At 43.4% G+C, this 24585-nt stretch overlaps 1 protein-coding gene across 1 annotated transcript; it reads left to right on the forward strand.

Annotated features, from left to right (window-relative positions):
- Nucleotides 1-253: 253 nt before the first annotated feature.
- VPS18 (VPS18 core subunit of CORVET and HOPS complexes) lies at nucleotides 254-10343 on the forward strand. The gene is made up of 5 exons (XM_038138862.1): nucleotides 254-395; nucleotides 3357-3498; nucleotides 3699-3790; nucleotides 4476-6346; nucleotides 7065-10343. Exons 1-5 carry the CDS (start codon nucleotides 305-307, stop codon nucleotides 7791-7793), a joined length of 2925 nt encoding a protein of 974 aa, XP_037994790.1. The 5' UTR covers nucleotides 254-304; the 3' UTR covers nucleotides 7794-10343.
- Nucleotides 10344-24585: the final 14242 nt, after the last annotated feature.

Consider the following 24585-nt stretch of genomic DNA (forward strand, 5'->3'; position numbering starts at 1 on the left):
CGTTTTTTAACTCGACACAAGCCTTTCGGTATCCGCGGCAGTGAGCAGAAGCGGCGGGCACCGCGCGGAGCCCAAGGCCTGGCAGCAAGGGCACAGGCCGACCGGGCAGCTCCAGGTGAGCACCGGGGACAGGAGTGTCGCGGGCAGGAGTGTCGGGGACGGGGCCGTCGGGACACACCGGGCGGCCCCAGCGCCGCCGCCATTGCTGCGAGCCTGCGGCCCCGCCCGCCGGCCCCGCCCGCGCGTGCGCAGGGGCACGTGCCGCGGGTCAGCTGAGCGCGCCGCGCTCGGGCCGCGCGGGGCCATGGCGTCCATCCTGGACGAGTACGAGGACGCGCTGCACCGCTCCGTGTCCGTGCCGCAGGGCCGCGCCAGCGTGGGCATCCCGCACTCCGGTACGTGCGCGCCGCGGCCTCCCGCGTGCGGCCTTCCTGCTGAGAGGGGGAGGCGAGGCGGCAGTTCCGGGTGGGGAGCAGGGCACGCCAGGCTGTGCTGCCTGGAAGAGGTGTGTCACTGTGCGTGTGTGGGGCGAAGCATTCGGCCGCGGCTTGTTTTTTCCACGGCTTGCTGTGGGAAGTGTTTAGAGACGGGGAGCACTCGATTCCTGGCTGGGCAGCGTGCAGGCCAGCCCAGCCAAACCGCGGCGCTGCTTCTGTGTGGGAGGCTGTGGCCGGAGGTGCTGCGCGGAGCAAGCGCGGGTGCGTGAAGTGGCGTGTGCCCGTGTGTCACTAGTTACACCCCGCCGCGCCTCAGCCCTGTGCAGCTCAGCCCTGTGCAGCCCAGCCCTGTGCAGCTCAGCCCTGTGCTAGCGGCCTGGGAACATCTCGTCACTTTGCTTCTCGTTTCTGCTCCTCTCTGAGGAAGCCACGCTTTACCGTGTTGTGGATGTGTGCACAGCTGTTCCTGCACGGAGTTCCTTTCCTAACCCAGGCGCAGTTTAGCAAAGACTTCGGTTCTCTAGAGTGGTTCCTTCAGGCTGACTGCACGATGGCAAGGCGACCAACAAAGCAGTCTGTATTACGACTGCACTTTTCTGTCAAGGGATGTGAGGCTTTGCTATACTGTACTGCTCAGGGAGGTGTCACATCAGTGTAAAGTAATGGTGTGATGACCGGTCCGTTTTTTCTTTCATGTCAGAGAAATTTATTCCACTATTGTTGCATTATAAATTCAAGATTTATTAGGTTCAATAACCATTTTCTACTAGATGTCACCTCTCAATGTTTTTTCGGTGTGGCAGGGAAGTGTAGGTTATGAGAGAATTCGTTGTACCTGGTATTGTCATGGTAGGACCAGCTCTATGCAGAGCTGGTGTTTTGGGGTTACAAATTTGGAAATACATGGACGCATTCTTTCAAGTTTTTTTGCTTGTATAGTGTTGCCCACTGGTAACCTTTGGGAAAACCAGTTTGTGATGTTCATAGGCGTGCTAAGAATTGATAAATTCTGTCATGCTATGTAAATTATGGAATATAAATACACTGACACAGTTAATCCGAGTCTGGGTACTGAATAGGTATGTTCCCCTTGTTTGTTTTTACATGCATGGTTATTTCATTGTGTAATGTTAGATACGGAATAAGTGGCCTGAATAGGTGTTGTGCAGAACAGTGTTGGGACAAGTCGTGTCACGGAAAATAAATTTTCCAGGACTCAGCTTTTCTTCTTGACTGCTGCAACACTGTCTTCAGTCATGGCTGTCTTAGAGTTGAGAAATCTGCCTGTTTGCTCACAGTTGATATTGGCAGAGGAAGTTTGGGAAACTGCTTAATTGCAAAGGCACAGCCTAATCAGGATTTCAGTTATTCTGAAATCAGGCCACACAGGCAATTTTTAATAAAATTTGGGTTGGTAAAGTTGTGGGCCATCTGAAGTTAAAGTAAATTTATTTTGTAAAAAGATACAATAGTTACCTTCTTGAAAGCCATCCTTAAGGTTAGGTTTGCAATTTTGGAAGATGTTGAAACTTATCCCTCAGTTTCAGGGAGTTGTTCCCTGTGCTTGTTAAACTGCAGGTACTGTTTCTCAAGGTTGTAGATAAACAAGCAGTGACTCTGTATCCAACCTAAAGTCCTGCTGCATTGTGAACTTCAAATTCTGTAGCTCCAGCTTTGAGAAGCCTACTTTGACCCACTAGACCATACTGGTGATCTTAGATCTTTGGGCAGATTAAAAGGTCTGAGGAAGTAGGTAGCTTTGCCCAGAAATCAGGGTGTGAAATGCTGCTGTAGAATCTTGATTAAACAGAATAGGGACACTGGGGACAAGATGAGGGAGGAGACTATTTGAAAGGAATGAATGCTGTAAAGTAGACATCTCCTTTGTATAGAGAACTGTATATTGAGGAAGCTCATCCTTCTCCTATTATGGACAATAGCTAAAATCCTCATGTTAATGGTGATGATCCCGTGGATGTTATAAATGTAATGGATACAGGCCCAAAGAGCCCAGAATGCTGAAATCAAATACTTTGGCTTGAACTATGAATGAAACCATAAACAGCTTCTCCTTAATTCTAAACCCTTACCTCTGTACAGGCTATTTGTTCCCTTTCCTTCCTGCCTCTAAGTTTCCTTGCTGAGTCAGCCTTGCTTAGCCAGGTGACAGTCCGAAAAAAATTTGAGATTACCTGGATGAATGTGACTTGATGTTCTGGTAACATGTGGGTTTTTCAGAGTAATCCTTCCCTTTTATTTATATATATATATATATATTTATATATATATATAGGTGTTTATTGGTTAGCTGTGATATCATGTGAATCTGTACCTTGGGAGCTTTTTGTATGTGTTTTGAGCTGCAGTTCACACCAGCAAATTTAAACTGTGGCATTGCAGCTCCCTAATCTGAAAAGAAGAACATCAGTTCTACATAACTGGAAATAAAGGAATGCACCTTTGTATAAATGGGTAGTGTTTAAGGTGTGGATCGATGTGTAAGAAAAAAGCATGTGCTGAACAAAAGGCTGCCTACTCAGGTTGTGGTTGCTTTGTCTCTTCCTGTATGTGCATCTTTCTTCTAGAAGAAGTGTATTTTAAGGATCCTGTAGCTGGTCTAGAGGTGAGGCAAAGACAAGGAGAAAGCATTGGTGGAATAAACAATTAAGGGGTTTGTCTACTAGTAGCAGGCTACTTTCCACCACTGCATTGTCTTTTTCAGCACCAGTAGGCCTGCAATTAGGGTTTTTTTTTTTTTTTCTCTGTGTTCCTGCTTCATGGAACAGCCTTCCTTTTCAGTAAAACTTGCAGCAGGTCACAATACTTTTAGTCTTTTAGTCTGAATTTTGATGTAGTTTTGGGTTGTTGTTGTGGGGTGTTGTCTTGTTCAGTTTCTAAGCGTCCACATTCTTTCTCCAGGATATGTCAATGCACGACTGGAGAAGGAAACGCCAATATTTAACAAGCAGAGGATTGATTTTGCTCCTCCAGAGAAAATTAACAGCTTAGTGGTCTCCTCTAACCAGCTCTGTATGAGCCTTGGGAAAGACACCCTTCTCAGGTAATGCTGCCAGAATCCTGAAGTTATTCTTTGTTTTTCCCCTGCTTTCTTTTTTTTTTCCTAAGTTGTTGAAGAACTTACATTTGCAAACTGGATAAAAAGCCACGAGTCCAGTATGAAAACCAAAACTCCTCAAAGGTGAGGAGTTACAGGTATGTGAACTTTTGTTGGCAGCGTGATTTCATGGTTTCTCTTTGCAGGATTGATCTTGGGAAGCCAGATGAACCTAATCAGGTGGAGCTGGGACGCAAAGATGAAGCCAAAGTCTACAAGATGTTTTTGGACCACACAGGTGAGGCAGTGGGTGATGGATATTTACAGACAGTGAACAGAGCAGAGCAAGTGCTTTCTGCTTTGTGCATAAGGAGAACAGATCAATCTTCCATGAGCCAGACTCTTTCCCAGGGCCCCTGCCCACTGGTTTGCCCTTTTGCTATTAGTAAAGCACAGGCTTGTGCCGGTGTTGTGTTTTCAGACTCTGAAATGTACACGTGCAGTTAGGCTGTTCTGAGCAAGGCTAAAACAAATCAAAGGAAGGTTTGCAGTCACTCTCTGCTGTATGGTTTATATAGGAGCTTTAAAAAGGGCCATAAAACATCTGCAGTTCACTGTAGCCTAGACTGATTTTAAAAAACTAAACAAAAATTTGGAAAGAGATGCTTATATCTCGCGCCAGCTGCCAGGGGTAGGAGAGAACTCTGGGAAGTGTTTATCCTTAGCACATTTATTGAAACAGAATACCTTCTTGCTAGAGCATCTGGTACCAGTTATTTAACATTGCAACATATGGACTACTGTTCTGATCCAGCATGGAAATCCCCACATTCCCATGAATGCCTGGGAAAGTCTTGGATTAAGTATGTTGATATTGGAGTTTATCAAATGTTAGGATTAGAAGCTGCAGGAATTTGGCTTGCTTAGGCACAGTCTTGATTTGTTCTCTCCTTCCCCCTCCCTTACCCTTCTGCTATTGGCAGGCTCTCATCTCCTGATTGCTCTGAACACCAGCGAATGCCTTTACCTGAACAGAAGTGTTCAGAAAGTGCGGGCACTCTCCCGCTGGAAAGGACACTTGATTGAAAGTGTGGGCTGGAACAAATTTCTTGGTTCAGAAACCAACACAGGGCCTATCCTGGTGGGGACTTCCCAGGGACAGATCTATGAGGCTGAAATCTCTGTCAGTGAAGGAAGCCTCTTCAGCACTAACCCTGACCAGTACTTCCGACAGGTCTACACTCTGGAGGAGGAATCTGGACCTGCCCCAGTCTGCTGCTTGGAAATTGAACGAGGGCTAGAAGGGAAATTTTTTATTATAGCCACCACTAGGAAGAGACTCTTTCAGTTTGTTGGCAAAGTGCCTGAAGGGACAGAGCAGCAAGGCTTCAGCTCCATATTTGCCATGCATGCTGACCATCTGCCCAGCTTTCGGGAATTTCCAGCCAACTTGGGTTTCAGCGAGATAGCCTTTTACACTCCAAAACTGCGTTCCAACCCACGCTCCTTCGCCTGGATGATGGGAAACGGTGTTCTATATGGTACATTGGATTATAGTCGTCCTGATTCAATTCTGAGTGACGAACGGGTCTGGGTTTATCCTCCTGACATTGACATAACTGTGAACAAGCCAATATCCATTGTGCTTACCCAGTTCCACTTTCTGTTGCTGCTGCCTGACCGGGTGAAGGCTGTCTGCACTCTGAATGGACAGGTTGTTTTTCAGGATCTGTTCCTGGAGAAGTTTGGCTTGCTGACACGCATGATTAAAGATCCCACAGTCCAGCAGATATGGATCCACACTGAGAAAGTAGTGTTCCGCTACCATGTCCAGCGGGAATCTAGAGATGTGTGGAAGATGTATATGAATATGAACAAATTTGATTTAGCAAAAGAGTATTGTAAGGACCGTCCAGAGTGTCTTGACATCGTGTTGGCCAAAGAGGCAGAGCACTGCTTCCAAAACAAGAGGTATCTGGACAGTGCCAAATGTTATGCGCTGACCCAGAACTACTTTGAGGAAATTGCTCTGAAGTTCATTGAAGCCAAGCAAGAAGAGGCCCTGATGGAGTTTCTGATTAAGAAGCTGAGTAACCTAAAGCCTTCAGAGAAGACACAGACTACTCTGCTGACCACGTGGTTGACAGAGCTGTACCTGAACTGGCTGGGCATATTGCAAGGAGATCCCTCACAGCGAAATCTCTATTTGGATACACGGGAGAAGTTCCGCACTTTCCTGAGCAGTCCTAAAAACAAAGACTGTCTTTTTAATAATCGGGCATCTATTTATGAGCTGTTGGCAAGCCATGGCGACACAGAGCACATGGTCTACTTTGCAGTCATCATGCAGGATTATGAGCGGGTAGTAGCTCACCACTGCCAGCACGACGAGTACGATGAGGCTCTGAATGTGCTGTCCAGGCACAGGGATGAGAAACTCTTCTACAAGTTCTCTCCGGTTCTCATCCAACATATTCCCAAGAAGGTGGTTGACGCTTGGATTTCTATGGGCTCTAGACTGGATGCCAGGAACCTCATTCCAGCCCTTGTTAACTACAGCCAGAGTGCCAGCACCCAGCAGATCAATGAAGCCATCAGATATATGGAGTTCTGTGTCTACCAGCTGGAGGAAACCCAGCAAGCCATTCACAACTACCTGTTATCTCTTTATGCTTTGTGTCGGCCAGACTCACTGTTGTCATACCTGGAGCAAGCAGGAACCAACCCAAACAGGATCCACTATGACCTGAAGTATGCACTACGCCTGTGTGCAGAGCATGGGCACCACCGTGCATGTGTCCACATTTACAAAGTGATGGAATTATATGAGGAGGCTGTGGATCTCGCCTTACAGGTATGTGTGTATCTGTGCATGCTGTGATACACGAGAATGTAGCTTGTTCAAGTTACTTTGAACAGCAGAGCATTGAGAGGAGCTGGGCAGACTCACTGGTATCAAAGTGGTGCAGCTGAGGCTTGGAAGAAAGACCTGGCTCTGTTAACATTTTTCTGTGCTTTCACAACTGTTTCAAGTAGGCAGCTGACTGACAAGCCGTAACTGAGGGTGGAGGCATGGAAAGTACAAGGAAGAGTACTGTCTGTCTCAAGCTCAGTCTCTGACAAAATACCTTTAACGTATCTACATTTATGCAAGATTTGTATAGCAATTGTTAAGGATTCTAATTACCTATTGATAGCTTTGGTAATGATCACAGAAGCCTTTGTCAGCTTAGTCTGATCTTCAGGGAGATGCTGGATTTTTTTCCTTTTGGAATTGCTGTGTCTTCGCTGAAATGTGTGGCCAGCAAAGATACTATAACATGAATTTGCCCTTTCTGTGCTGGCCTTTGTTCTCTGTTGGGTAGCAAGCTAATCTTCAGTCAGGAGTGCTGGTGGAGAGGAGAGGTGTTTGCCATGGAAACAAGGAGCACGCCAGTAGTGCAGTCCTAGACAGTGAGATAGCAGTAGGGGTTTTCTAGATGCCTCTTAAAATGGACAGCAGGCTTTGAAGTTGAATGGTGCATAAACGAAGAGGGAAGCTTAACTCTGTTTCCTTGCTGTCCAACTTCTAGGTGGATGTTGATCTTGCCAAGTCCTGTGCAGATCTTCCTGAAGATGATGAGGAGCTCCGGAAGAAGCTGTGGTTGAAGATCGCTCGCCATGTTGTTCAGGAAGAGAAAGATGTCAAAAAGGCAATGGCCTGCCTCTCCAGCTGTGCTCTGCTGAAGATTGAAGATGTGCTGCCATTCTTTCCAGACTTTGTCACTATTGACCATTTCAAGGAGGCAATCTGTAACTCCCTGGAGGATTACAACAAGCACATTGAGGAGCTGAAAAGGGAGATGGAGGAAGCCACGCAGAGTGCCAAGAGGATCCGAGAGGACATCCAGGAAATGAGAAATAAGTATGGCTCTGTGGAGCCTCAGGAAAAATGTGCTGCTTGTGACTTTCCACTTCTAAACCGCCCTTTTTACCTTTTCCTGTGTGGTCACATGTTTCACTATGACTGTCTCCTCCAAGCAGTTTTCCCTAACCTTCCTGCCTATAAGCAGGCAAAACTTGAAGATCTTCAGAAGAAGCTGGCAGCTACCAGCCAGCCATCCAAGAGCCACCATCGTCCCAAGGATGCAGACACCATTAGCTTGGGGAAGGGGCAGCAGAGCCGGGAACAGATCAAAGCTGACATTGATGATATTGTGGCAGCTGAATGTGTGTACTGTGGTGAGCTGATGATCCGGTCCATTGACAAGCCTTTTATTGATCCCCAGAAGTATGAAGAGGAGATGCAAAGCTGGTTGTAATTTTCCAAATCTTCAACTGTCAAACAAATTGTGAAGCTTCTGTGGTGGGGATATAACCTCCAACCTCCAGGAGCAGGAACACAGTGACTTCTGTGCAACTCTAAACAAAGGGTAGTGCAGACTTTTTACCAGGGTTAGGGAGAACTAGTCTTGAGAAGTGGGGAGATATAGTTGTGGCTGTCTAAGAACTTTAACAATACTTAGAGCTAACCTACTGGAATATATTTAGCAGATGTTTCTGCTTGCAGTTCTTCTGAGGTTCTCAGTGTGAAGCTAAATGGAGTGCCTTTTTGTCCAGAAGGAATTGGGAGCAGCCTGTGATTTATCTGCCCTGTTGTGTGGTATTTGTTTTGGTGAAGACAAGCTGAAACAGAAAGGTAGTGAAGGCCACTAAGCAGTGTAGTCTTCATTCATCACTTTCAAAGCTAGAATTGCCCTCTCTTTCCTTTTTGTTGAGAGTCTATAACCACATACATAGAACATGAAAGGACAGAAGATTTGACATATTTATATTTTGCAAGCATCATGCTACACAAATACATGTTTCTACACAATGTGATACAAGAATGTGTATAATTTATTATTCAATTATACAATCTTGCAGGAAAATTATAAAAGTAATTTCTTTGCAATTCAAGGTGTATAATTTTCTTTCTCACAAGCTTTATGCATGAGACCAGACGCATTTGGATTTTCTGTAGGTACTATTTCTCAGAATGCCTGTTCACCACTCCTCTTTCCATCCTGTTTCTACTATAACTGCCTTTGTATTGTGGGTCTTGGTTTTCTCATCACCCCAAACCAGAACTGATAGATGCAGTACTAAGGTTTCAACTGGCACTCTGCAAGCAGGAGCACAATCTGTTTGTATATCTTGCTGTGGTTCTCTTCAAGCTGCACTTGAGCATTAGACTCAAGATCTAGTCAGAGGTTTGCTCAAGGGTAGTCTACAGAAATGTTCTGTTGGTGTGAGATTTGCTTTGCCCTTTGAAGCTAGTACCTTGTGCCTAAACAGTCTTTTGCCTTCCACTTTTTGGTGGTGGCTGCAAGTCAGTGCATCTATTGGTCCAACTTGGAAAATTTTTCCAAGAAGGTAGCAATCACTACGCTGTGAGTGAGAGAAAAAAAAATTTTCATTAGCAGTTTAGCAAGGGTTCCTTGTTTCGTTTTAGAAAAATAAGATTTTAATTAGGTTTTGCTGTTTGGGACTGAATCACAAAGGTAGTAATTGACAGAAGAATTGAATGTTCTAAAAGAAAAAATATAATTCTTGTAATTAAGGCAATAGAAAATACTGTCTTCTGAAAAACCACCTCAGTTCTTTCACATGAATATGTGTGCTTGTCTTGAATACCTCTCTTAATCTTCTCTTAATCTCCTAACCACTTACCCTGTTTGTACGGTTGTAGAAATGGGTCTTCATGTTATTGTAGGAGAATATGTATTGGTTTCCTCAAAGATCTGACCTAAGAATTCAGAGTTCAGAACTTCAGAAGAACATCTATGTTTTTGTTGGGAGCATCAGCCTGGAACAAATTAATTTTATCTGTGTAAAATGACACAAGTAATAAAAACAGATATGAAAGTATGAAGACCTGAGGTTTCAAGATCCTCTTTTCTTTGATGGAGCCATGGGATAGGCAGTCCCATTACCACCTGGTGGTGTGTGTTTGCTGGCTTGTCAGAAAGCACTTTTTCGGTGGTTCAGAAAACCCACATGCTGTCGTTTTCTTTGGCTTTCATAGCCTTTTACTTTGAATAAGTTAGTGGGTCTGGCAGAAGAATTTGTGATGAAAACTAAATGTGATGTCTTTTGAAGTTTACCATTAAACCTGTTATAACTGGCCACTCCTGTGAATCATCATCTTTTCCTGTAAGCAGTGTGATATTTAAGGTTGTACATGTCATTGTAAACCAACAGTAGCCTCCCCCCCAAACCAATTCCTGGTCAAAGGTAAGTGACTGTTTTCTGCCCTTTAGCAGAACATGGCTATCAGCTCATTCTGATGCAGGGGTAATTTCAGATTATTTTGACATGTTCTTAACACTTGTTCCATCTCTTTTGGGTTTTTACAGGATGCTTTCCCGGTATATTAGAATTACTACAGTTCTCCATGCTTTTCCTGTTTGTGCTAGAGAAGTCTCATCACTAAACAGACCATTGCAGAATGATCTGCTTGTCCCTAGTATTGGAAGAAGCTGTGGGAAATGAGGCATAATAAGTAAATAAAAACTCTCTAGTCTTTGCCTGAGATTGGGTGGTGGGGTAAAGGCACCTCTGCTTCCGGTCATGGGTATTAATAGGTCTCAGTTAACAAAACTAGAAGTAGGTATTTTTTAATTACTAGTATGCAGTATTCTGAGGGCTCTGGCACATGCCCCAGATACATGTACCTCAAATCTCATTCTTCCTCACCATTGTTAACTGAAAAATCATTTAAGTGGTTTGTTGTGGAGGTTATAGAGAGTGTTACTGCTGGCAAAGACTGCAGTAGTGATTAAATGACTAGTGCCAATAATACAAAAAGGTTAATAAAAATATCTTCCGAACTTTCTTTACGTTGTCACATGCTTCAGAAAGTTTCAGTAACCACTTACTTGTGCTTCTTGGCAATTTGCAACATCACTCAGTGAAAAAGGTAAGAGAGTTTATTTTTTTGGGTGGGGGGGATGGGGTGGGTTTGTGGTGGTGGAGGGAAGTGAACTGCTTACTGTTCTCCCATAAATCTAATCTGCAAGATCTCTTCCTCTTTGCATTCAGAATAGCATTTTTATCTTTTCTCCTTGTAACTTCAGCACAGTTACATTTTAGAACTTGCAGTCCTTTGTATGTATTTTAAGCTATGAATGAACTGTACCAGCTGTTAAAAATTGTGGCCTTGGGTCTTGTCCTTGTCTGTGTGAATAACTCCTACCACTTAGCCTAATGCAGCTGAAGAACAGCATAACCAAAAGGGTGTGTGCAAGCCCCAGCCCTGTATACCCAGAACAAGTATCTGTAGCTACATCTACACTGAAGTAATTCAGTAGTACAGGCAAGGCCTAAAGCAAACTTGTGCCTACTACATGACCTCTCCTGGGCTTTGAGCAAGGGATAGGGGGGAAATGCTCTGAGTTGGGGGAGCCAGTGGTGTGTGTTTTGAAAGAGTTTGGAGAGAATTTCGGGTGCACTCCTGTAGTTGGCAGCAGCTAAGTGGAATGCTGAAAGTGGTGGGTTCTGTCTCCTTTCTAAAAATGAATGCCCAGGCTGGGAATTTAGAAAGGCAAATTCTTAACCAGCCACTAGATGTCATTGCTGTCTATTTAAATACTGGGGTTTGCTGCAGACAGCTGAAAATGTTCTGTAGCAGAAGGAAAAATGGCACAAAAGTGAGGAACTGAAGCAGGACCCCAGTGCCTTTGGAGGGATGTGCTGGGTGCTTGGAGACACAGCCTTTGGTAACGTAGCTTGGATTTGGTGTAAGGATTGGAGGTAAAGATGCTAAAAAAATTGTCTTTAACTAAATAGCAATTTCAGCTCACAGATCACTGATTTTCATGTTTTGAACATCAAAAGCTGGTTTATTTACTTAATAAATGAGTATCATAGAATTGTAGAATCATTTAGGTTGGAAAAGACCTTTAAGATCACTGAGTCCAACTGCTAACCTGGCGTAGCCAAATCCAGCACTAAACCATATCTCCAAGTGCCACATCCACATGCCTTTTGAATGCCTTCTGTGATGGTGATTGCAGTGCTTCCCTGGACAGCCTGTTCCAGTGCCTGACCACTCTTTCAGTGAAGAAATGTTTCATTATATCCAAACTTAATCTCCCCTGGCACAACTTAAAGGCCATTTCCTCCCATCGTGTTGCTTGTTGCCTGGGAGAAGAGGCCAACTGGCCCCTTGCTACAACCTTCTTTCAGGTAGTTGTAAAGAACAGTAAGATTCCCCCTGAGCCTCCTTTTTTCCAGCCTAAACAACCTCAGTTCCCTCAGCCACTCCTAAGACTTGTGCTCCAGACCCTTGTTACTCTTTGGACACCTTTTGGTGCTCCAGCACCTCAGCACCTGTCTTGTAGTGAGAGGCCTGAGACTGAACATGGGGTTTGAGGTGTGGCCTCTTTTGTTGTGTTCTAGTGTAAGTTCCCTATAGACCTGGCTGATTTAGTAAACTGCAGAGAGATCATCCCTGGGCTTGGAGTTGCAAAATCTGGTGGCCTTGGGTCTGGTCATCTTTGCTTGCTTCTTCTTCATACTCTCATGGCAACAAAGTGTAAGCCAGCTCCTTAGTTGCCTGAGTTCACATTTAGTTTGTCTTGTTAAAAGCACCAGTAAAGCTGGGTTTGTAATGTGACATTGGACACTGACTTGCATAAACAGATAAGCTAGTATGTTTCCTTTTTCTTTTTGAGTTGTGGCATCATAATCCCCGTAAAACAGCAAGTGGGAGTAGGTACATCTTGTACTCTATCAAAATAAGATGTAGTTTGACTCAGACTGTGGTCATGTATTAGCATGTATTTCTTGGAATGGGTAGTTCCATTCACCCCTGGCCTGTCAATGCCAACATACAGATTGTCTATGTTTACAAGTGCAAATTCTTAGTTTCTAGTGGGATTTCATGGGAAGTCTGTTGTTCCTTGCCTCACTTCATCCAACAACTCTGTACTGAGCTGTGAGAAGACAGACTAAAACTAGATTTCTTATTTACAGTAAGTGTGCTGAGCTGAAGTTTGAGATTTGAAATGTACAAGATTTACGATATTTTTGAGTTTTAAGTTGTTACTATTGAGATGGATTAAGTATTTTTCTCCAGAATAGATGGTGTAAGATGTGATTCACTGTGGTATGTGTAGTATTTATGAGATAATCTTATGGCATCTACAAAGCAGAGTGGGGCTGTCCAGGATCTTCTGTTGGTTTTGTACATGAACGGAGTGATGCACTAGTAGGGAAAGGGAATGGTGGTTTCTGTAAAATAATTGGCCAAATTTCATGGATCTGACTTCTGCAGTGAAACTGTGATATTGATGGATCTGTACTTCTCACGCTGAGGTGATAAAGAAAAAACAAAATTCCTTTGAAATAAGGACTTTGTTAATATTGAAGAGCTTAGGGCTTGAAAGAGGGACATCACAGGCATTCCTTAAATTCGTTGTGAATTATGCATGGATTCAGCTCCTAAACCCTGTTATCTCTGATTATGCCCAGTCCTGACTTTACACCTTCTGAGCCCTTTGGGATTTGCATTTTGTGCTAATACTGTGATTTTGGAGACTTGTGATACTTCCCCCTCAACTCACTGTTTGGGTTTTTCACTGCCAGATCTCATGGAAAGGCATCAGACTACTTATTTAGGGTATGAATTTCAAAGCAACCTGGCCTGCAGCTGCTTTCAGGTGAAAGGAGGGGGAAAAGGATTAGACAAACTTGTTAGATCTGCTCGTTGAAACTTGTTGGGATGGAGAGAAAAAGGGGCTCAGGCATTTCCTCTCTGTCATGGCCAGAGGTACTGGAGGCAGCTTGTTTGAGTAGGACTGGTTGCTTAGAAACAGGGAAGCTACAGGAGCACTCTAAGGTTATGAGTACATCTATAACTAATCCTATACACTGTCTTTGCCATGGAGGGGCAGCTCAGTAGACAAGTTTCCAACTTGCAGCATGTCTGTATTGGGTTCAGACTTGCTGCAGTGCTTCTAGGCCCCTGTGGTGATGGGAGAGCTGTTTTAATTCAACACTTGAGCTGCAGAGCTTGGTAGGTGTGGGAATAGGCACAACTGATAAGTCTGTATCAGGCTGCCTCACTGCACAGAGCTTTCCATCATATTCCTCCTAGCATCACAGAAATACCCTTGCTTTATAAAGGGGCATGCAGGCTGTACCTGATACGTGACAGGTGGTAATTTCCCTACTTCGCTGGAGTTAATATATTCCTGCTGTGTTGGCCGTGGGCTGTGTTGTCTTCAGAGGATGACTAGATACAGCCTTTTGTTTAACACATATTTTGTTTGTTTCATCTGAACTGAGAATGCTAGTTTTTAGCAGAGTTTTATTACAGTGTAAGTGTTCCAGAGGAGCTGAACTATAGCCTACCCCTCATTTCATGATCCATCCTGAATGGTTCATTGTAGGTGATGGCTAAGAGGAAAAGGATTGAACAACTGGTTTGATATCCAAAACCAGATATTCCCTACCTCATGCAATTGAAATCCATGTGCTGGTCACTTGGCATGGGGCATGATCTTCAGAACACAGCCTGAACTTGGAGGCTGCTGGACTCTGCTTAAGCAGACATCTGTGTTTTCCAATTAGTCAGTTATTCAACAGTCTTTTTCATCTCTTTGTGTGTACATGCTGAATAGATTTTCTAGTAAACAAATTATTACTGTGAAACTGGGTTCATAAGGAAGTTGTTCCTATCTACAGATTCTCTTTTATTTTCACACGTTTATTAAAAGTGAGGTACACAGTGTGGTTTTGAGGAATGTCACAGGCAAAGAGGAGCACAAAGGCTGATGGATTAGTTTTTGAGGACTCTTTTCTACAGACTCTGCATGACAATTATTAGCAGCTGCCCTGGCTGTGTTTGATGGCTGCTGCATGTTTTTCACCATGTGAACAAGACACTTATTCTCTGCTAAGAGCCTAGGAAGGCATGGGTAGTAAAAAATTTGTCTTTGACTAATTAACACAGTATTAGCCAAATATCTGTTGTCCAATTTTTCTCACAGTAGCTATCAAGATAACAGTGTCATTGATCTAAAGAAAAAATTCTGTATGTTGCCCTCCTCGATAACAGGACCTTAGACTTAGATGAGCTCATGTTGTCTGAGAGAATTGAACAGTGGTTGGGTAAGGAGGAAAGAGAGACTCGAGGCTTACGCTCCTGGATGCCTCAATTCTTTGTTGAATACTTGCCTGTGTGTCAAAGCGTGACTGTCTCAGAGTGACACCTGCATTTGTGTCGCAGTGGTACATTCTGCTGAGCAGCCTTTTTGGGAGAAACATATTTCCTTATGTTCTGCAGTCTGTTTCAAACACTTGCCTGCTTGCCCAGTTAACGAGATTGGAACAACTAGGGCCATGTCATCTTTCTATGTTCTTCTGATAAGCTGCTTATGATAATCCTCAATATATGCTTCAAAGACTTGCAATGGAAGATTTCCAAAGCAAAAAGTATTTTAGTACAGGAAACATCTAATGGGTGAACAGAAATGTCGTCTTCTGTGAACTTGAGTGGGTGCAAATCAATTAATGTGGACTTTTCTGTTTATAAGTAGAATCTTCTTAAATTTGTTGTTGGCTGTTGATTGGGAAATGTCTTGTGATCCTGGATGCACCAAGTATTGGTACCTACAGCCAGTCCTAGGAGACAATGCAGTGGAACAATAAGTAGCAGTGTTCAGAAGGCAGCAAGATTAGACTCTGGCAGTAGTTTCTTTGCTGGTGTAGAATCAGAGTTTTCTCCATGAAGGCTGTTTTTCTCTGCAATATGGTTACAGAAACAGAAGGGAATTTTCAGAAAAATCTTGAATAGCCCTTGTATCCTTATGGAGAGGTTACCTGGAAAGTGGTAACTTATGGAATTGAGTGGTTCAGTATGGTGTTTTAGCAGCTGTGAGTTGTTTGCTTGATGCTGTGGCAGCTGAACCAAAGGTAAAGGTGTGGATTATTTGCCTGCCAGGCATCTTGTCCTGGCCTGGGTTATGCTCTGAATGAGATCAACAATTTGAGAAGTTCATGTTACAATGAGGAAAGAGGACTAATTTCTGCACACAACATAGATATTGCTGTGAGTCCTTCAGCACATCTGCATTGTTTAGGTGAGAGCAAGGTTAAATGCTCTCTGTAGGTCAACAAAAATCTGTAGGTAAGGCCTTGGGCAGAAGTTCAAAGTGCTCTCTTCTTATCCTGTTCTTCAGAAAGTAGGACACTTGTGGAGCTGACTATCTTCATTTGAGACCCTGAGTCAAGACTGATGCCTAAAAAATCATTTTTATTGATTCTTCTATCACTGGGACATGCACCATCTTAGCAGCCACCTTTGTCTCTCACTTAATTCTTTCACCTCCTTTGCTCACTGATTTAGCAAAGAACTGTTTGGTTGTGACATAAATAGAGGAAGGGTTAATACGTGGGGAGTGGTGAAGCTCCCTGCCACTAAGCTTGAAAACTAAGGAAGAAAGGAAGACAATTATATGAAGAAGGTAACGAGAGGCCCTCTGGGTTTCAGATTTCAGAAGGATAAAACATGGGATACAGACCAAAGCTGTGCCAGGGTAGTGTGATCAATGTATTGAAATCCTTATTTCAATACAACAGAATTAGTACAAGCTGTGAAAATTCTTGCTTCTGGCAAGTCTCTCTTTCCTGAAGAGTGTACTACTTTCCTCTGAGTCATAGACAGGAGCATCACAGATTTGTGAAGGGAAAAGAGTTTCAGATTTTATAATTTGCAGCAGACACAGAGGATGATCTACATGCCTTCTTTATTAGTGAAATGAGGAGTTAGGGAGTAGGACAGAGCATACTTTGGATTCAAGAGGGTCACTGGTGTGTAAACAGCTCTCCTAGAGGCTGCTATCATACCTGGCTTTTAGGTGATTTTATTTCCTAAACAACACTGTGTATATATGGAAATACTCAGGATCTTTAAAATGCTCTTAGATGCTTGCACAGCTGAGTCACTCCTGAGGCGTCAGCAGGACAATTCAGTGTTGTGTCTGAACTAATGCCACCTCTGGCATGTCCAGCGTAGCTGTGCTGAGATGTCTCAGTAGCAAAGCAGCGGGATTGTAGTTTTAGCAAAGGTTGTGATTTAAGTCTACAGAGATTGCCCACAATAGCATAGTCATATTGAAGAACTGAGTCTGGATTTTTTTTTGGTATTTTTTCCCTTCTTTTTCAGTGCCACAAATGACATGTGAAGAGGATTTGGCTTTTCACTGTGCTTCCATCTTTCTGACTTATACTGTTGGTGAGTATGGGAGGCTCAAGATGGCTGGAGAAACTGTTCCTCCCATTAACAAACAGGTATCTGATCTTGCAGAGAAGTGACTGAGTTGTTGTTCTCTGTTTCAAGATGGACCACACAATATCTCTATTTCAAAACAAAAACAACCCTCCCAAAGAGCAGAGTGGCAAATCTCTCTCAACCAGCTTTGTTTCTGTTCCCTCTCTGAAAGTTTTAAGTTAGCTGACTTGGGTTACAAGCTGTACAAAACCCTTGGGTTTTGGTAGCAGTCCAAGTTAGTAGCCTATGAGAAGTTATTGTGTTCAGATGCCTTCTGAGTGGGGACGTAAATGCAACGTGTTGCAGGCTGCAGCTGTTAGATGGAGATTGCAGTAATGTCCCTGAAACACTGAATTAAAAAAAAAAAAAAAAAAAAAGCAAAGTTGTTGGATTTGAATAAATGGGGGTGTTGCTCTCTGCCCTTATGTAGTCCAGTACATATCAAAGGCCCCCTTCCTTTAATAGCAGGAAGGAAATAAGATCTGTATCTCTTGGGAACATGCTTCTAAAACCGACTTTCACTTGCATTCCTATGTCTCCTTTTAGTCCCTCTGAATAGTAAAAATTCACATTGTCACATTTTAGTCACCCCAGCCTGGATATTAGATCATTCGAGGGTGTTGGTTTTTAGTCACAGTCTTACTAACATCTTAATTTGGGTGTTGGTGTTCCTCTCCCATGTTCAGGTGCCTAATATGGATTCTTATCACCCCAAAACAGTGAGCTTGGATCCCAGCCCAGCATGCGTGGGCATTGGCAGCACTTGGATATTTATAGGGATTTCTACTTCCTTCTTTTCTTTGGGCCACTTTCTTACTACAAGAATTCCTGATTTCTTCCATGCACCAATGAATGCAACCCTCCCAGGGTGGTGTCTGGGCAAGGGATGTTATGCATGTACCTTCCCAGCTGCCAGGGCCAGTGCAAACAGGCACAGCACAGCACTGGCCTGCAAGGCACTAAGGGGAAAAAAAAAGTACCACCTTTTTCACACCCTTAGATCTAGTTTTGGGAGATTACTTAGCCTTGTTGATTTATTGTGTCGTTATTAAACTCAGGTATCTTGACATCTCAAGCACCATTACAATGGGGTTAGAGAGGGAGAGAGAGTAAAATGCCCTGAACATTTTTCTGGTGCATAATGTCCTCTGGATCTATAGAGTGGCAGAAGGGTGGAACTTTCAAACAGTACGGTTCTGGTTTTGTTTTGATCCATTCTTTGAAAGGTGAATAAAAAAAATCTGATTCTTACAGAAATCTTTACAATTGCCACTTGAAGTTTCATCTTACTTCCTAGATGCTCAGGGAGGAGAAGGACATCAGCAGAGGTAGCTTGACAGGTCCTCATGTGCAGAGTAGCTCAAAGCATTTGCTGACAGACTAGCCAGCTGACAATGGGAATGCAGAGCAGCAAATTCCCTTTTTCTTTCCCTTGCTGGTGATTCTGTCTGGGTTTCTCTGTTCCACTCAGATGTCATTTCCCTCAAAAAATTGTAGGAATCTGGTAACTCTGCCTCATTCTGAAATTTCAGTTAAAATCTGTCAGTATGTCTCTGTTGGGAGCTCAGCACCAGAAATATGACTTTAGAAGCTTTGTTTCCTTTGGAAGCCAGAGGAATAATGTGAATATTAGATCTGAGCTGCTGTAATCAAGACTTGGGACTATGTGGAATGGAGCAGAACCCTGAATGTATGGCTGGAGAAGGAAAATCTACAGTGGGCATATTTTGAGCATTTCCTATCAGAAGGCACTAAGAGACTAGATTAGGAGCCATTACTTGAATGAGTCCATAGCATCCTCTGTGTCTCATTAACAGATGGTTCTAAAAGGCAACAGTGTAAATGCAAACTCATGCATGTTTGTGCTTGCTCTGCTTGTGCCTCTCCTGGCAGCACTTGCTGGCATAATCTGTCAGAAATTAACCTTTTGCTTGAGGTATTGTTACACAGGCTGGTATAATTCATCCCATTGCCTGTGACAAATATCTGTCTAACCCCTCCACATAGTTCCCACCTAGAAGGAATTATGTCAGAATGGTAGAGAAATGCTGTGTGTCGGATCTCACCTTTGTAATGGGCAAACTTTCTTCTCCCACTCGAAGTTTTTCTGTGCTTTCATTGCCAGGATTGTCCACACAATCCTCTACCCCAATTACCCATTGATTAGGGCTCCTCTGGTAATCTGCCAGATGCAGGTTTGTTACCAACAGATGGCAGAAAGCATTTGAGGTAATGAGAGAAAGGATAATGATTGCTGATCTGCATAATAATCAGCTTGTGAACAGGTTTCATGGTTTTTTCTGTTTCCACTGGCTCAAAGATTGCACTGTCAGACAACCAGGCACCTTTTCTTGAGTTAAAGAAAGCGTAAAGGAGGAACCAATTTCTTCCAGCTACTGTTAAGATTTCTGGAGGTGCACACACACTCCACCACTCTGATTAAGATTTTAGCCAGAGTCAGAGACTGCACCTGGGGTGCTAGGAATGAACATTCAGTCCTCTTGTGATCAAGACCTCTAACTGACCAATCTGGTCAGAAATACTTTCCTTTTTCTGTTTTCTGAGACAATTTCCCCCAGTTGTACCACAAGGTAAGAAGATTCCAATCTCCCTTGGACCAGCATCACCTTTGCACTGCCTAATACCTAGTATGAAAAAAAGACTTCTCACTTTCCTGTGTTTTGGAGTTCTTCAAACAAATTCTTTGCACATAGACACAGCCTCATACAAGTCCACATCTAAGCTACTCCAGAGTCCTTGTAGGAAGAAGTCTTCTCTGGAACACTCTAGAGCAGTGTTACTGGAGTTACGTATCTTATAACACCAGTTTCCTATGCTGCACAAGGTCTGTAGTACAGATTTTCACTGTTTGAAATCTATAGGGTGCTTGGACTCTAACTGTCCCTATCTGAAACGAGCCATATAACACTCAATCAAAAATCATTTTGATGCCATTTACTTTGACTTTTGGCAAAGGATTTGGATTGAAGAACTTCTCTCAAAAAACAGCCTTACACACGTGGGTGCTAATGCTGGGCTGTTCTCCAGGTGGAAGACATGGAAGACATGACAGACGGGTTTCCATCAAACCCCTTTTACTTTGTGAAATCCCTTCCTTGGTTTAAGATCTAGATGGAGATTTTTAAAATTCAGACTTGATTCTGCAGAATAGTAAATGCAGATGCTTTCCCTGGTAAACTTTTCTGTTTACTCTGGGTGCTGATAATGCAGCAGCCTCCTGCCAATTCTTTGCAAGGATGATATTTATCACATTCTTGGCCGTATCACTTGTCACTATTAATTTTAGCATCTGAACCATACAAGGCAATCACTATCCTCCTGCCCATGTTGCAGCTGTATCCTCCCTCTCCAGGAGAGGGAGGATTGTTTTTGAGCTCATACTCTAAAGGACAAGGATTTACTATTAAGTCTTGAGGCCTTGCTACCAGACATTACTGTTGGTTACAGGATTTTCCTGTCCTTTGCCTGGTTTCTAAGGAAACGGTGCCTGGGCATTTGAGCTTGTGCACATTTGTTATATCTTTTTTTCTGTGTCTGTGGTTTTTTTTCCTATGCTTTCTGAATTTATTTGCCAAGTGCAATTTTATTTGACACATACCTTTAAAGTAACTGACTTACTGTAAGTTTCCTGAAAATAGATGATGGGGAATGACTCTAAAGACAACACCCATGGTATATGCTCGGAATTGGAGATACTAGAGAATCTATATGAAAGAAAAAGAGGGGAGATTGTGGCCAGAGGAAAAGCTTCTTCTGATGCTGGAACTTATTAGACACATGAGAGTTCAAATGCTAATTCATCCAACAGCCATCTTCTTTAAGTTGACTTCTGCAATTTTTAGTGAAAATAGCCACAGTAGTCACTGTGAGGGAAAAACCCCCAGGTTTCTTGTATTTTTCAGAGACTGTTTATGACTGTCCTAATTTAGCACCACTGCAACACTACAGGCCATCCTTGTGGATGCCTGCAGGACACTTATTAACATGTTCTATTTATTTTCTGGAAAGAGAATGGCTGAACATGTCCTGTGTTAGAGAGTGATGTTTGTGAAGAAAGATGGAGCTTTTAGCCTTTCTGTTGAACAGGTGACCCCTGATTAAGTTGGGTCTTGCCCAGAAGCCCTGCAGGGAGAGAGAAAAGCCTGAGGCAGAAACTTCACATGCATCTGAGCTGGCATTTGATTCTTCTGGCTTCTGGATGACACCAATGGGCAATAAGATCTGACAAGGTATATGTAGGGAGGGAAGAGGGGAGAAAAGGGGAAGGGACTTTCATCTCCTGGTAATAGTGAACTATTTAATTTACTGTGTCTCAGGCTGCTGAGAGTTTGGATATGTAAAGATGATGTGTATTCCTAAGGCAGGATCTCTCTTGGTGGAAACAATAATCATGACAAATGGGAGTCAACTGCGAGACTGTGTGTATCCTGACAGCAGCATGCTGGGTGAAAAACAGACTTCTTGGAACTGATCAGAGTGTAAGTAAAAACAAGTGTGTGGGGGGTGGAGGGGAGTTGGTTTTGGGTTTTATGTTTCTCCCAAAGAGCACTGTGTGTTAAAACATCTTTCTTTACCCAGGAACCTGCCTGGTGTTAGCTGCTGGCAGGGTAGTGGGCAGACTTTCAGGTGCAGTACTGTTGCAGGGTTAGGTATTCTCTGCCATGGGAAACAGAGGCACTCGGGGGCAGGACTTGGGTCTGCACAGGCCACTTGGGACACAGTGACAGCACAGGCTGCTGGTAATGGACAGAGCTCTGTCAGGCAGCAGAGGCTGGGGAGGTGTCCCTTGTTCTTAAAGGGGACTTCTTTAGCTGGGTTACAGGTATCTGCATGTGGGGAAGGGGGGCTTTCCAGGAGGAAAGATGGGGTTTGGACTGTGTCCATCTCCCCCCATCCCAGGTTTGTTAATCTTTGCAAAAGACAGCTGCATTTTTTAGCCGGTAGAGCAGAGTTCCTTGACTGCTGGCACAGGGTAATGCTGCTGAGCCTGCTTCCTTCCAAGGGAGGTTGAGCAGGACTGTTTCTGCCACTGAATTCCCATGCACCAGGACTGTTTCTGCCACCATTCCCAGGCACCATGATTGAGGCTGTCACACTAGTTACAATGATCCACAGAGGTACTGGAACTTCTGCACTGATCTTTTAAGTCAAGCAATGGAGAGAGTGAGGGTTTATTTAGGGGATAAATAGAAGTGCATCTGGAATACAGAAATAAAAGCAGGGGGGCATTAATGTTTTTAAGAGCTCCATCTCCATAAATTTCCTTGAAAGTGTTCTCAAACTGCTGTCACTTCAAGCCTATACAAGACCAAAATCACTTCTCTTTAGCAGGTGAAACAGATGCTCAAATTAATGAGGCTATATTGCTTAAGGCAGTTATGTTCAATGAAGTAGTATCCAGGACCTTTCCTACTGGCAAAAGTGAGGCTAAGCTTAGAAGCCACTGAACTGCTGTTAATAGCTTATCACAGTTATTTTCTCTCTGCTGCTATCCTGGCTTTGCCTCCTGGCTTTGGTCCACATAATAGTACTCTATATCTCCTGTGAAAGATGTCCCATACACTACTTTTTCAGACAGCAGAGAGGTGCAAAGTTTCCTGTTCGAAAGCAGTTGATTTGTTATTGATTACAGATACCTAACTGCTTTCTCTGGCCTTAGTCTTTTTTCAGATCAACATAACCAAAAGTACTAAGAGGGAATAGGGAACTCACATTTCTCCATGTCTCTGTCATCCTTATTTGCATCTGCCTGTTCAGAGTGCTGCTGAACACCTGTGTTTGCTGCTGCTGAAATTGCATCTTGGGACTTTTTGGAAATTAATTGCAGAGGTTTTATTATTTATCCAGTACACCTGCTTTCACTTTCTTCCTTCTCTCCTTCTCTGGGAAGCCTCATCAATGCCACTTCTAAGGCTTCAGAGACAAACTACTACAAAAATATTGCCAGTGGCTCCATAGAAAAGAGTGGCTGGCACGAGGCATTTCTAATTCCTTGTAGTGCTTAACTAACTAGTCTGAGAATGCTGAGCTATTCATTAGCACACATAACAACAGTACTGTGTGCTACTTCAAAGAGAGAATTTAAGCTTTGCAACAGTCCTACTGAGATATTTTATTGCCTTTGACTTGAGAGCCTTTCTTCCTAGTGAAGATGTCTGGCTTCACAAGTGCACGTTGTTTTACTTACAGATGGCACACTTTTAATTCATCTTTAAAGGGGCTCGTTCATAGCAACCCCAACTTTAGAGTGAAACTGATTGTGGTTTTTCTGTCATGTGGTGGGTGATTCTAAGAGAGGACAGGATACTTGTAAAGGCTAATCTTTAATAAGAGCTAGGAAGATTTGCAGCCACAGAGTGGTGTAAGTTTTTGGGTCCTCCACAAAGCATTCCACTCTGCTATACATCCTGAGTCTTGGTCAGGCTGTCATAAGGCAGGACAGTTCCTAAGTGCTCCAAAGCTCTAGAGAAGTGCTAAGAGCTGCAGAGTAGGGATGATGCAGGTAGTGTAGGCAACAGATTAAGCTGGGATGCCTGAACTGATTAGGATCCTCAGCTGTTCTGTCTTTTCCCAAAATGGTTGCTTTGCAGTGGTGTTAGCTGGGGAAGATCTGAGTAGAAGAGAAAAATCAGTGCTCACACTCTTAGAGAACAACTTCTCTTCTTGAACCAGCCTAAGCAGCTCTGCTAAGTAGGAAAGAGGATCTGGTGGTGAGGAGTAGCTTACCTCTTGATAATCAGCAGCAGATAGCAAAAAAACCCACATTGTGAACTTGACTTTGATGCATGATGGTGGTACAGGAGCTGCTATGGCACTTCACCTGATTGCAGCTGATCCTGCAGTGAGGGTGCAGCTCCCTGCTTGAGGGAGACATGGTAGATGGCTGCAGGAAGAGATGGGGGATTGCTCCATAACTATCTCGGTTTAATCTACCACCACACGTGAGAAGTGCCACAATTCTAGGTTTTGTTCAGCAGGGCTCCATTTTCTGCTCCCACTTTACTGGGTTGACCAAAACAAAGCCTATTTTTTTGGGAAGTCTGTTTTTAACTGAGTATTGATTTTTTTCTCTTCCCCTCTTATTATAGTATATAACGAGGGGTTCTTCATGCAGTCAACACCTTTTTCTTAAAACTGATGCAAACCAGAACCAAATAAAATAGTTCATGATAAGATACCATCTGCTTAATGCTGTTGTTTTTTGAAGGTGTAAAAAAACTTTGTACATCTTCCTGGTTCTGCTACTTGCCTACTCTGTGTTTTTTGAGTCACATAGTGGTATGAAAAGTGAGAAGAATGATACCTGTGGCAGATGGCTGTGTGGCTATCTCAGGCTCTTAAAGCCAACAGGAGTATAAGACAGGCTTATTTCTCAGTCAGAAAAAGCTCTGGCACCATGTCTGTGAAGTGGATAGGGAAAAGAAGGCTCCCAAAGAAAGCCTGTTGGAGGTTTTCTGTCCTCTGCCTGGATTGCTGCCAGAGCTGGTGATGGAATGAATGCTGCAACAGATTAAAGTTACACTAATCCAGATCATCCAGAAATGTGAGACCTCCAATCATGCATGGGGAGGCCAGAAAATTACACTGTTGTCATTCTAAAAAAGAAAATACTCTTTCCTAATGTTCCACTGGGACTATCATATTGCAATCCAGTGATCTTACAGTGAGCACCAAGGAAGTCCTTGGTGATTTCTTGCTGCTCTTGCTTCATATCTTTGTTTCTCAGGAGCTGAGGAATACTTTGAAGGCTGCCCTATGGGGGCAACATACCTATT

The sequence above is a fragment of the Motacilla alba genome, chromosome 5 (genome assembly GCF_015832195.1).
Source record: "Motacilla alba alba isolate MOTALB_02 chromosome 5, Motacilla_alba_V1.0_pri, whole genome shotgun sequence".
NCBI classification, from domain to species: Eukaryota; Metazoa; Chordata; class Aves; order Passeriformes; family Motacillidae; genus Motacilla; species Motacilla alba.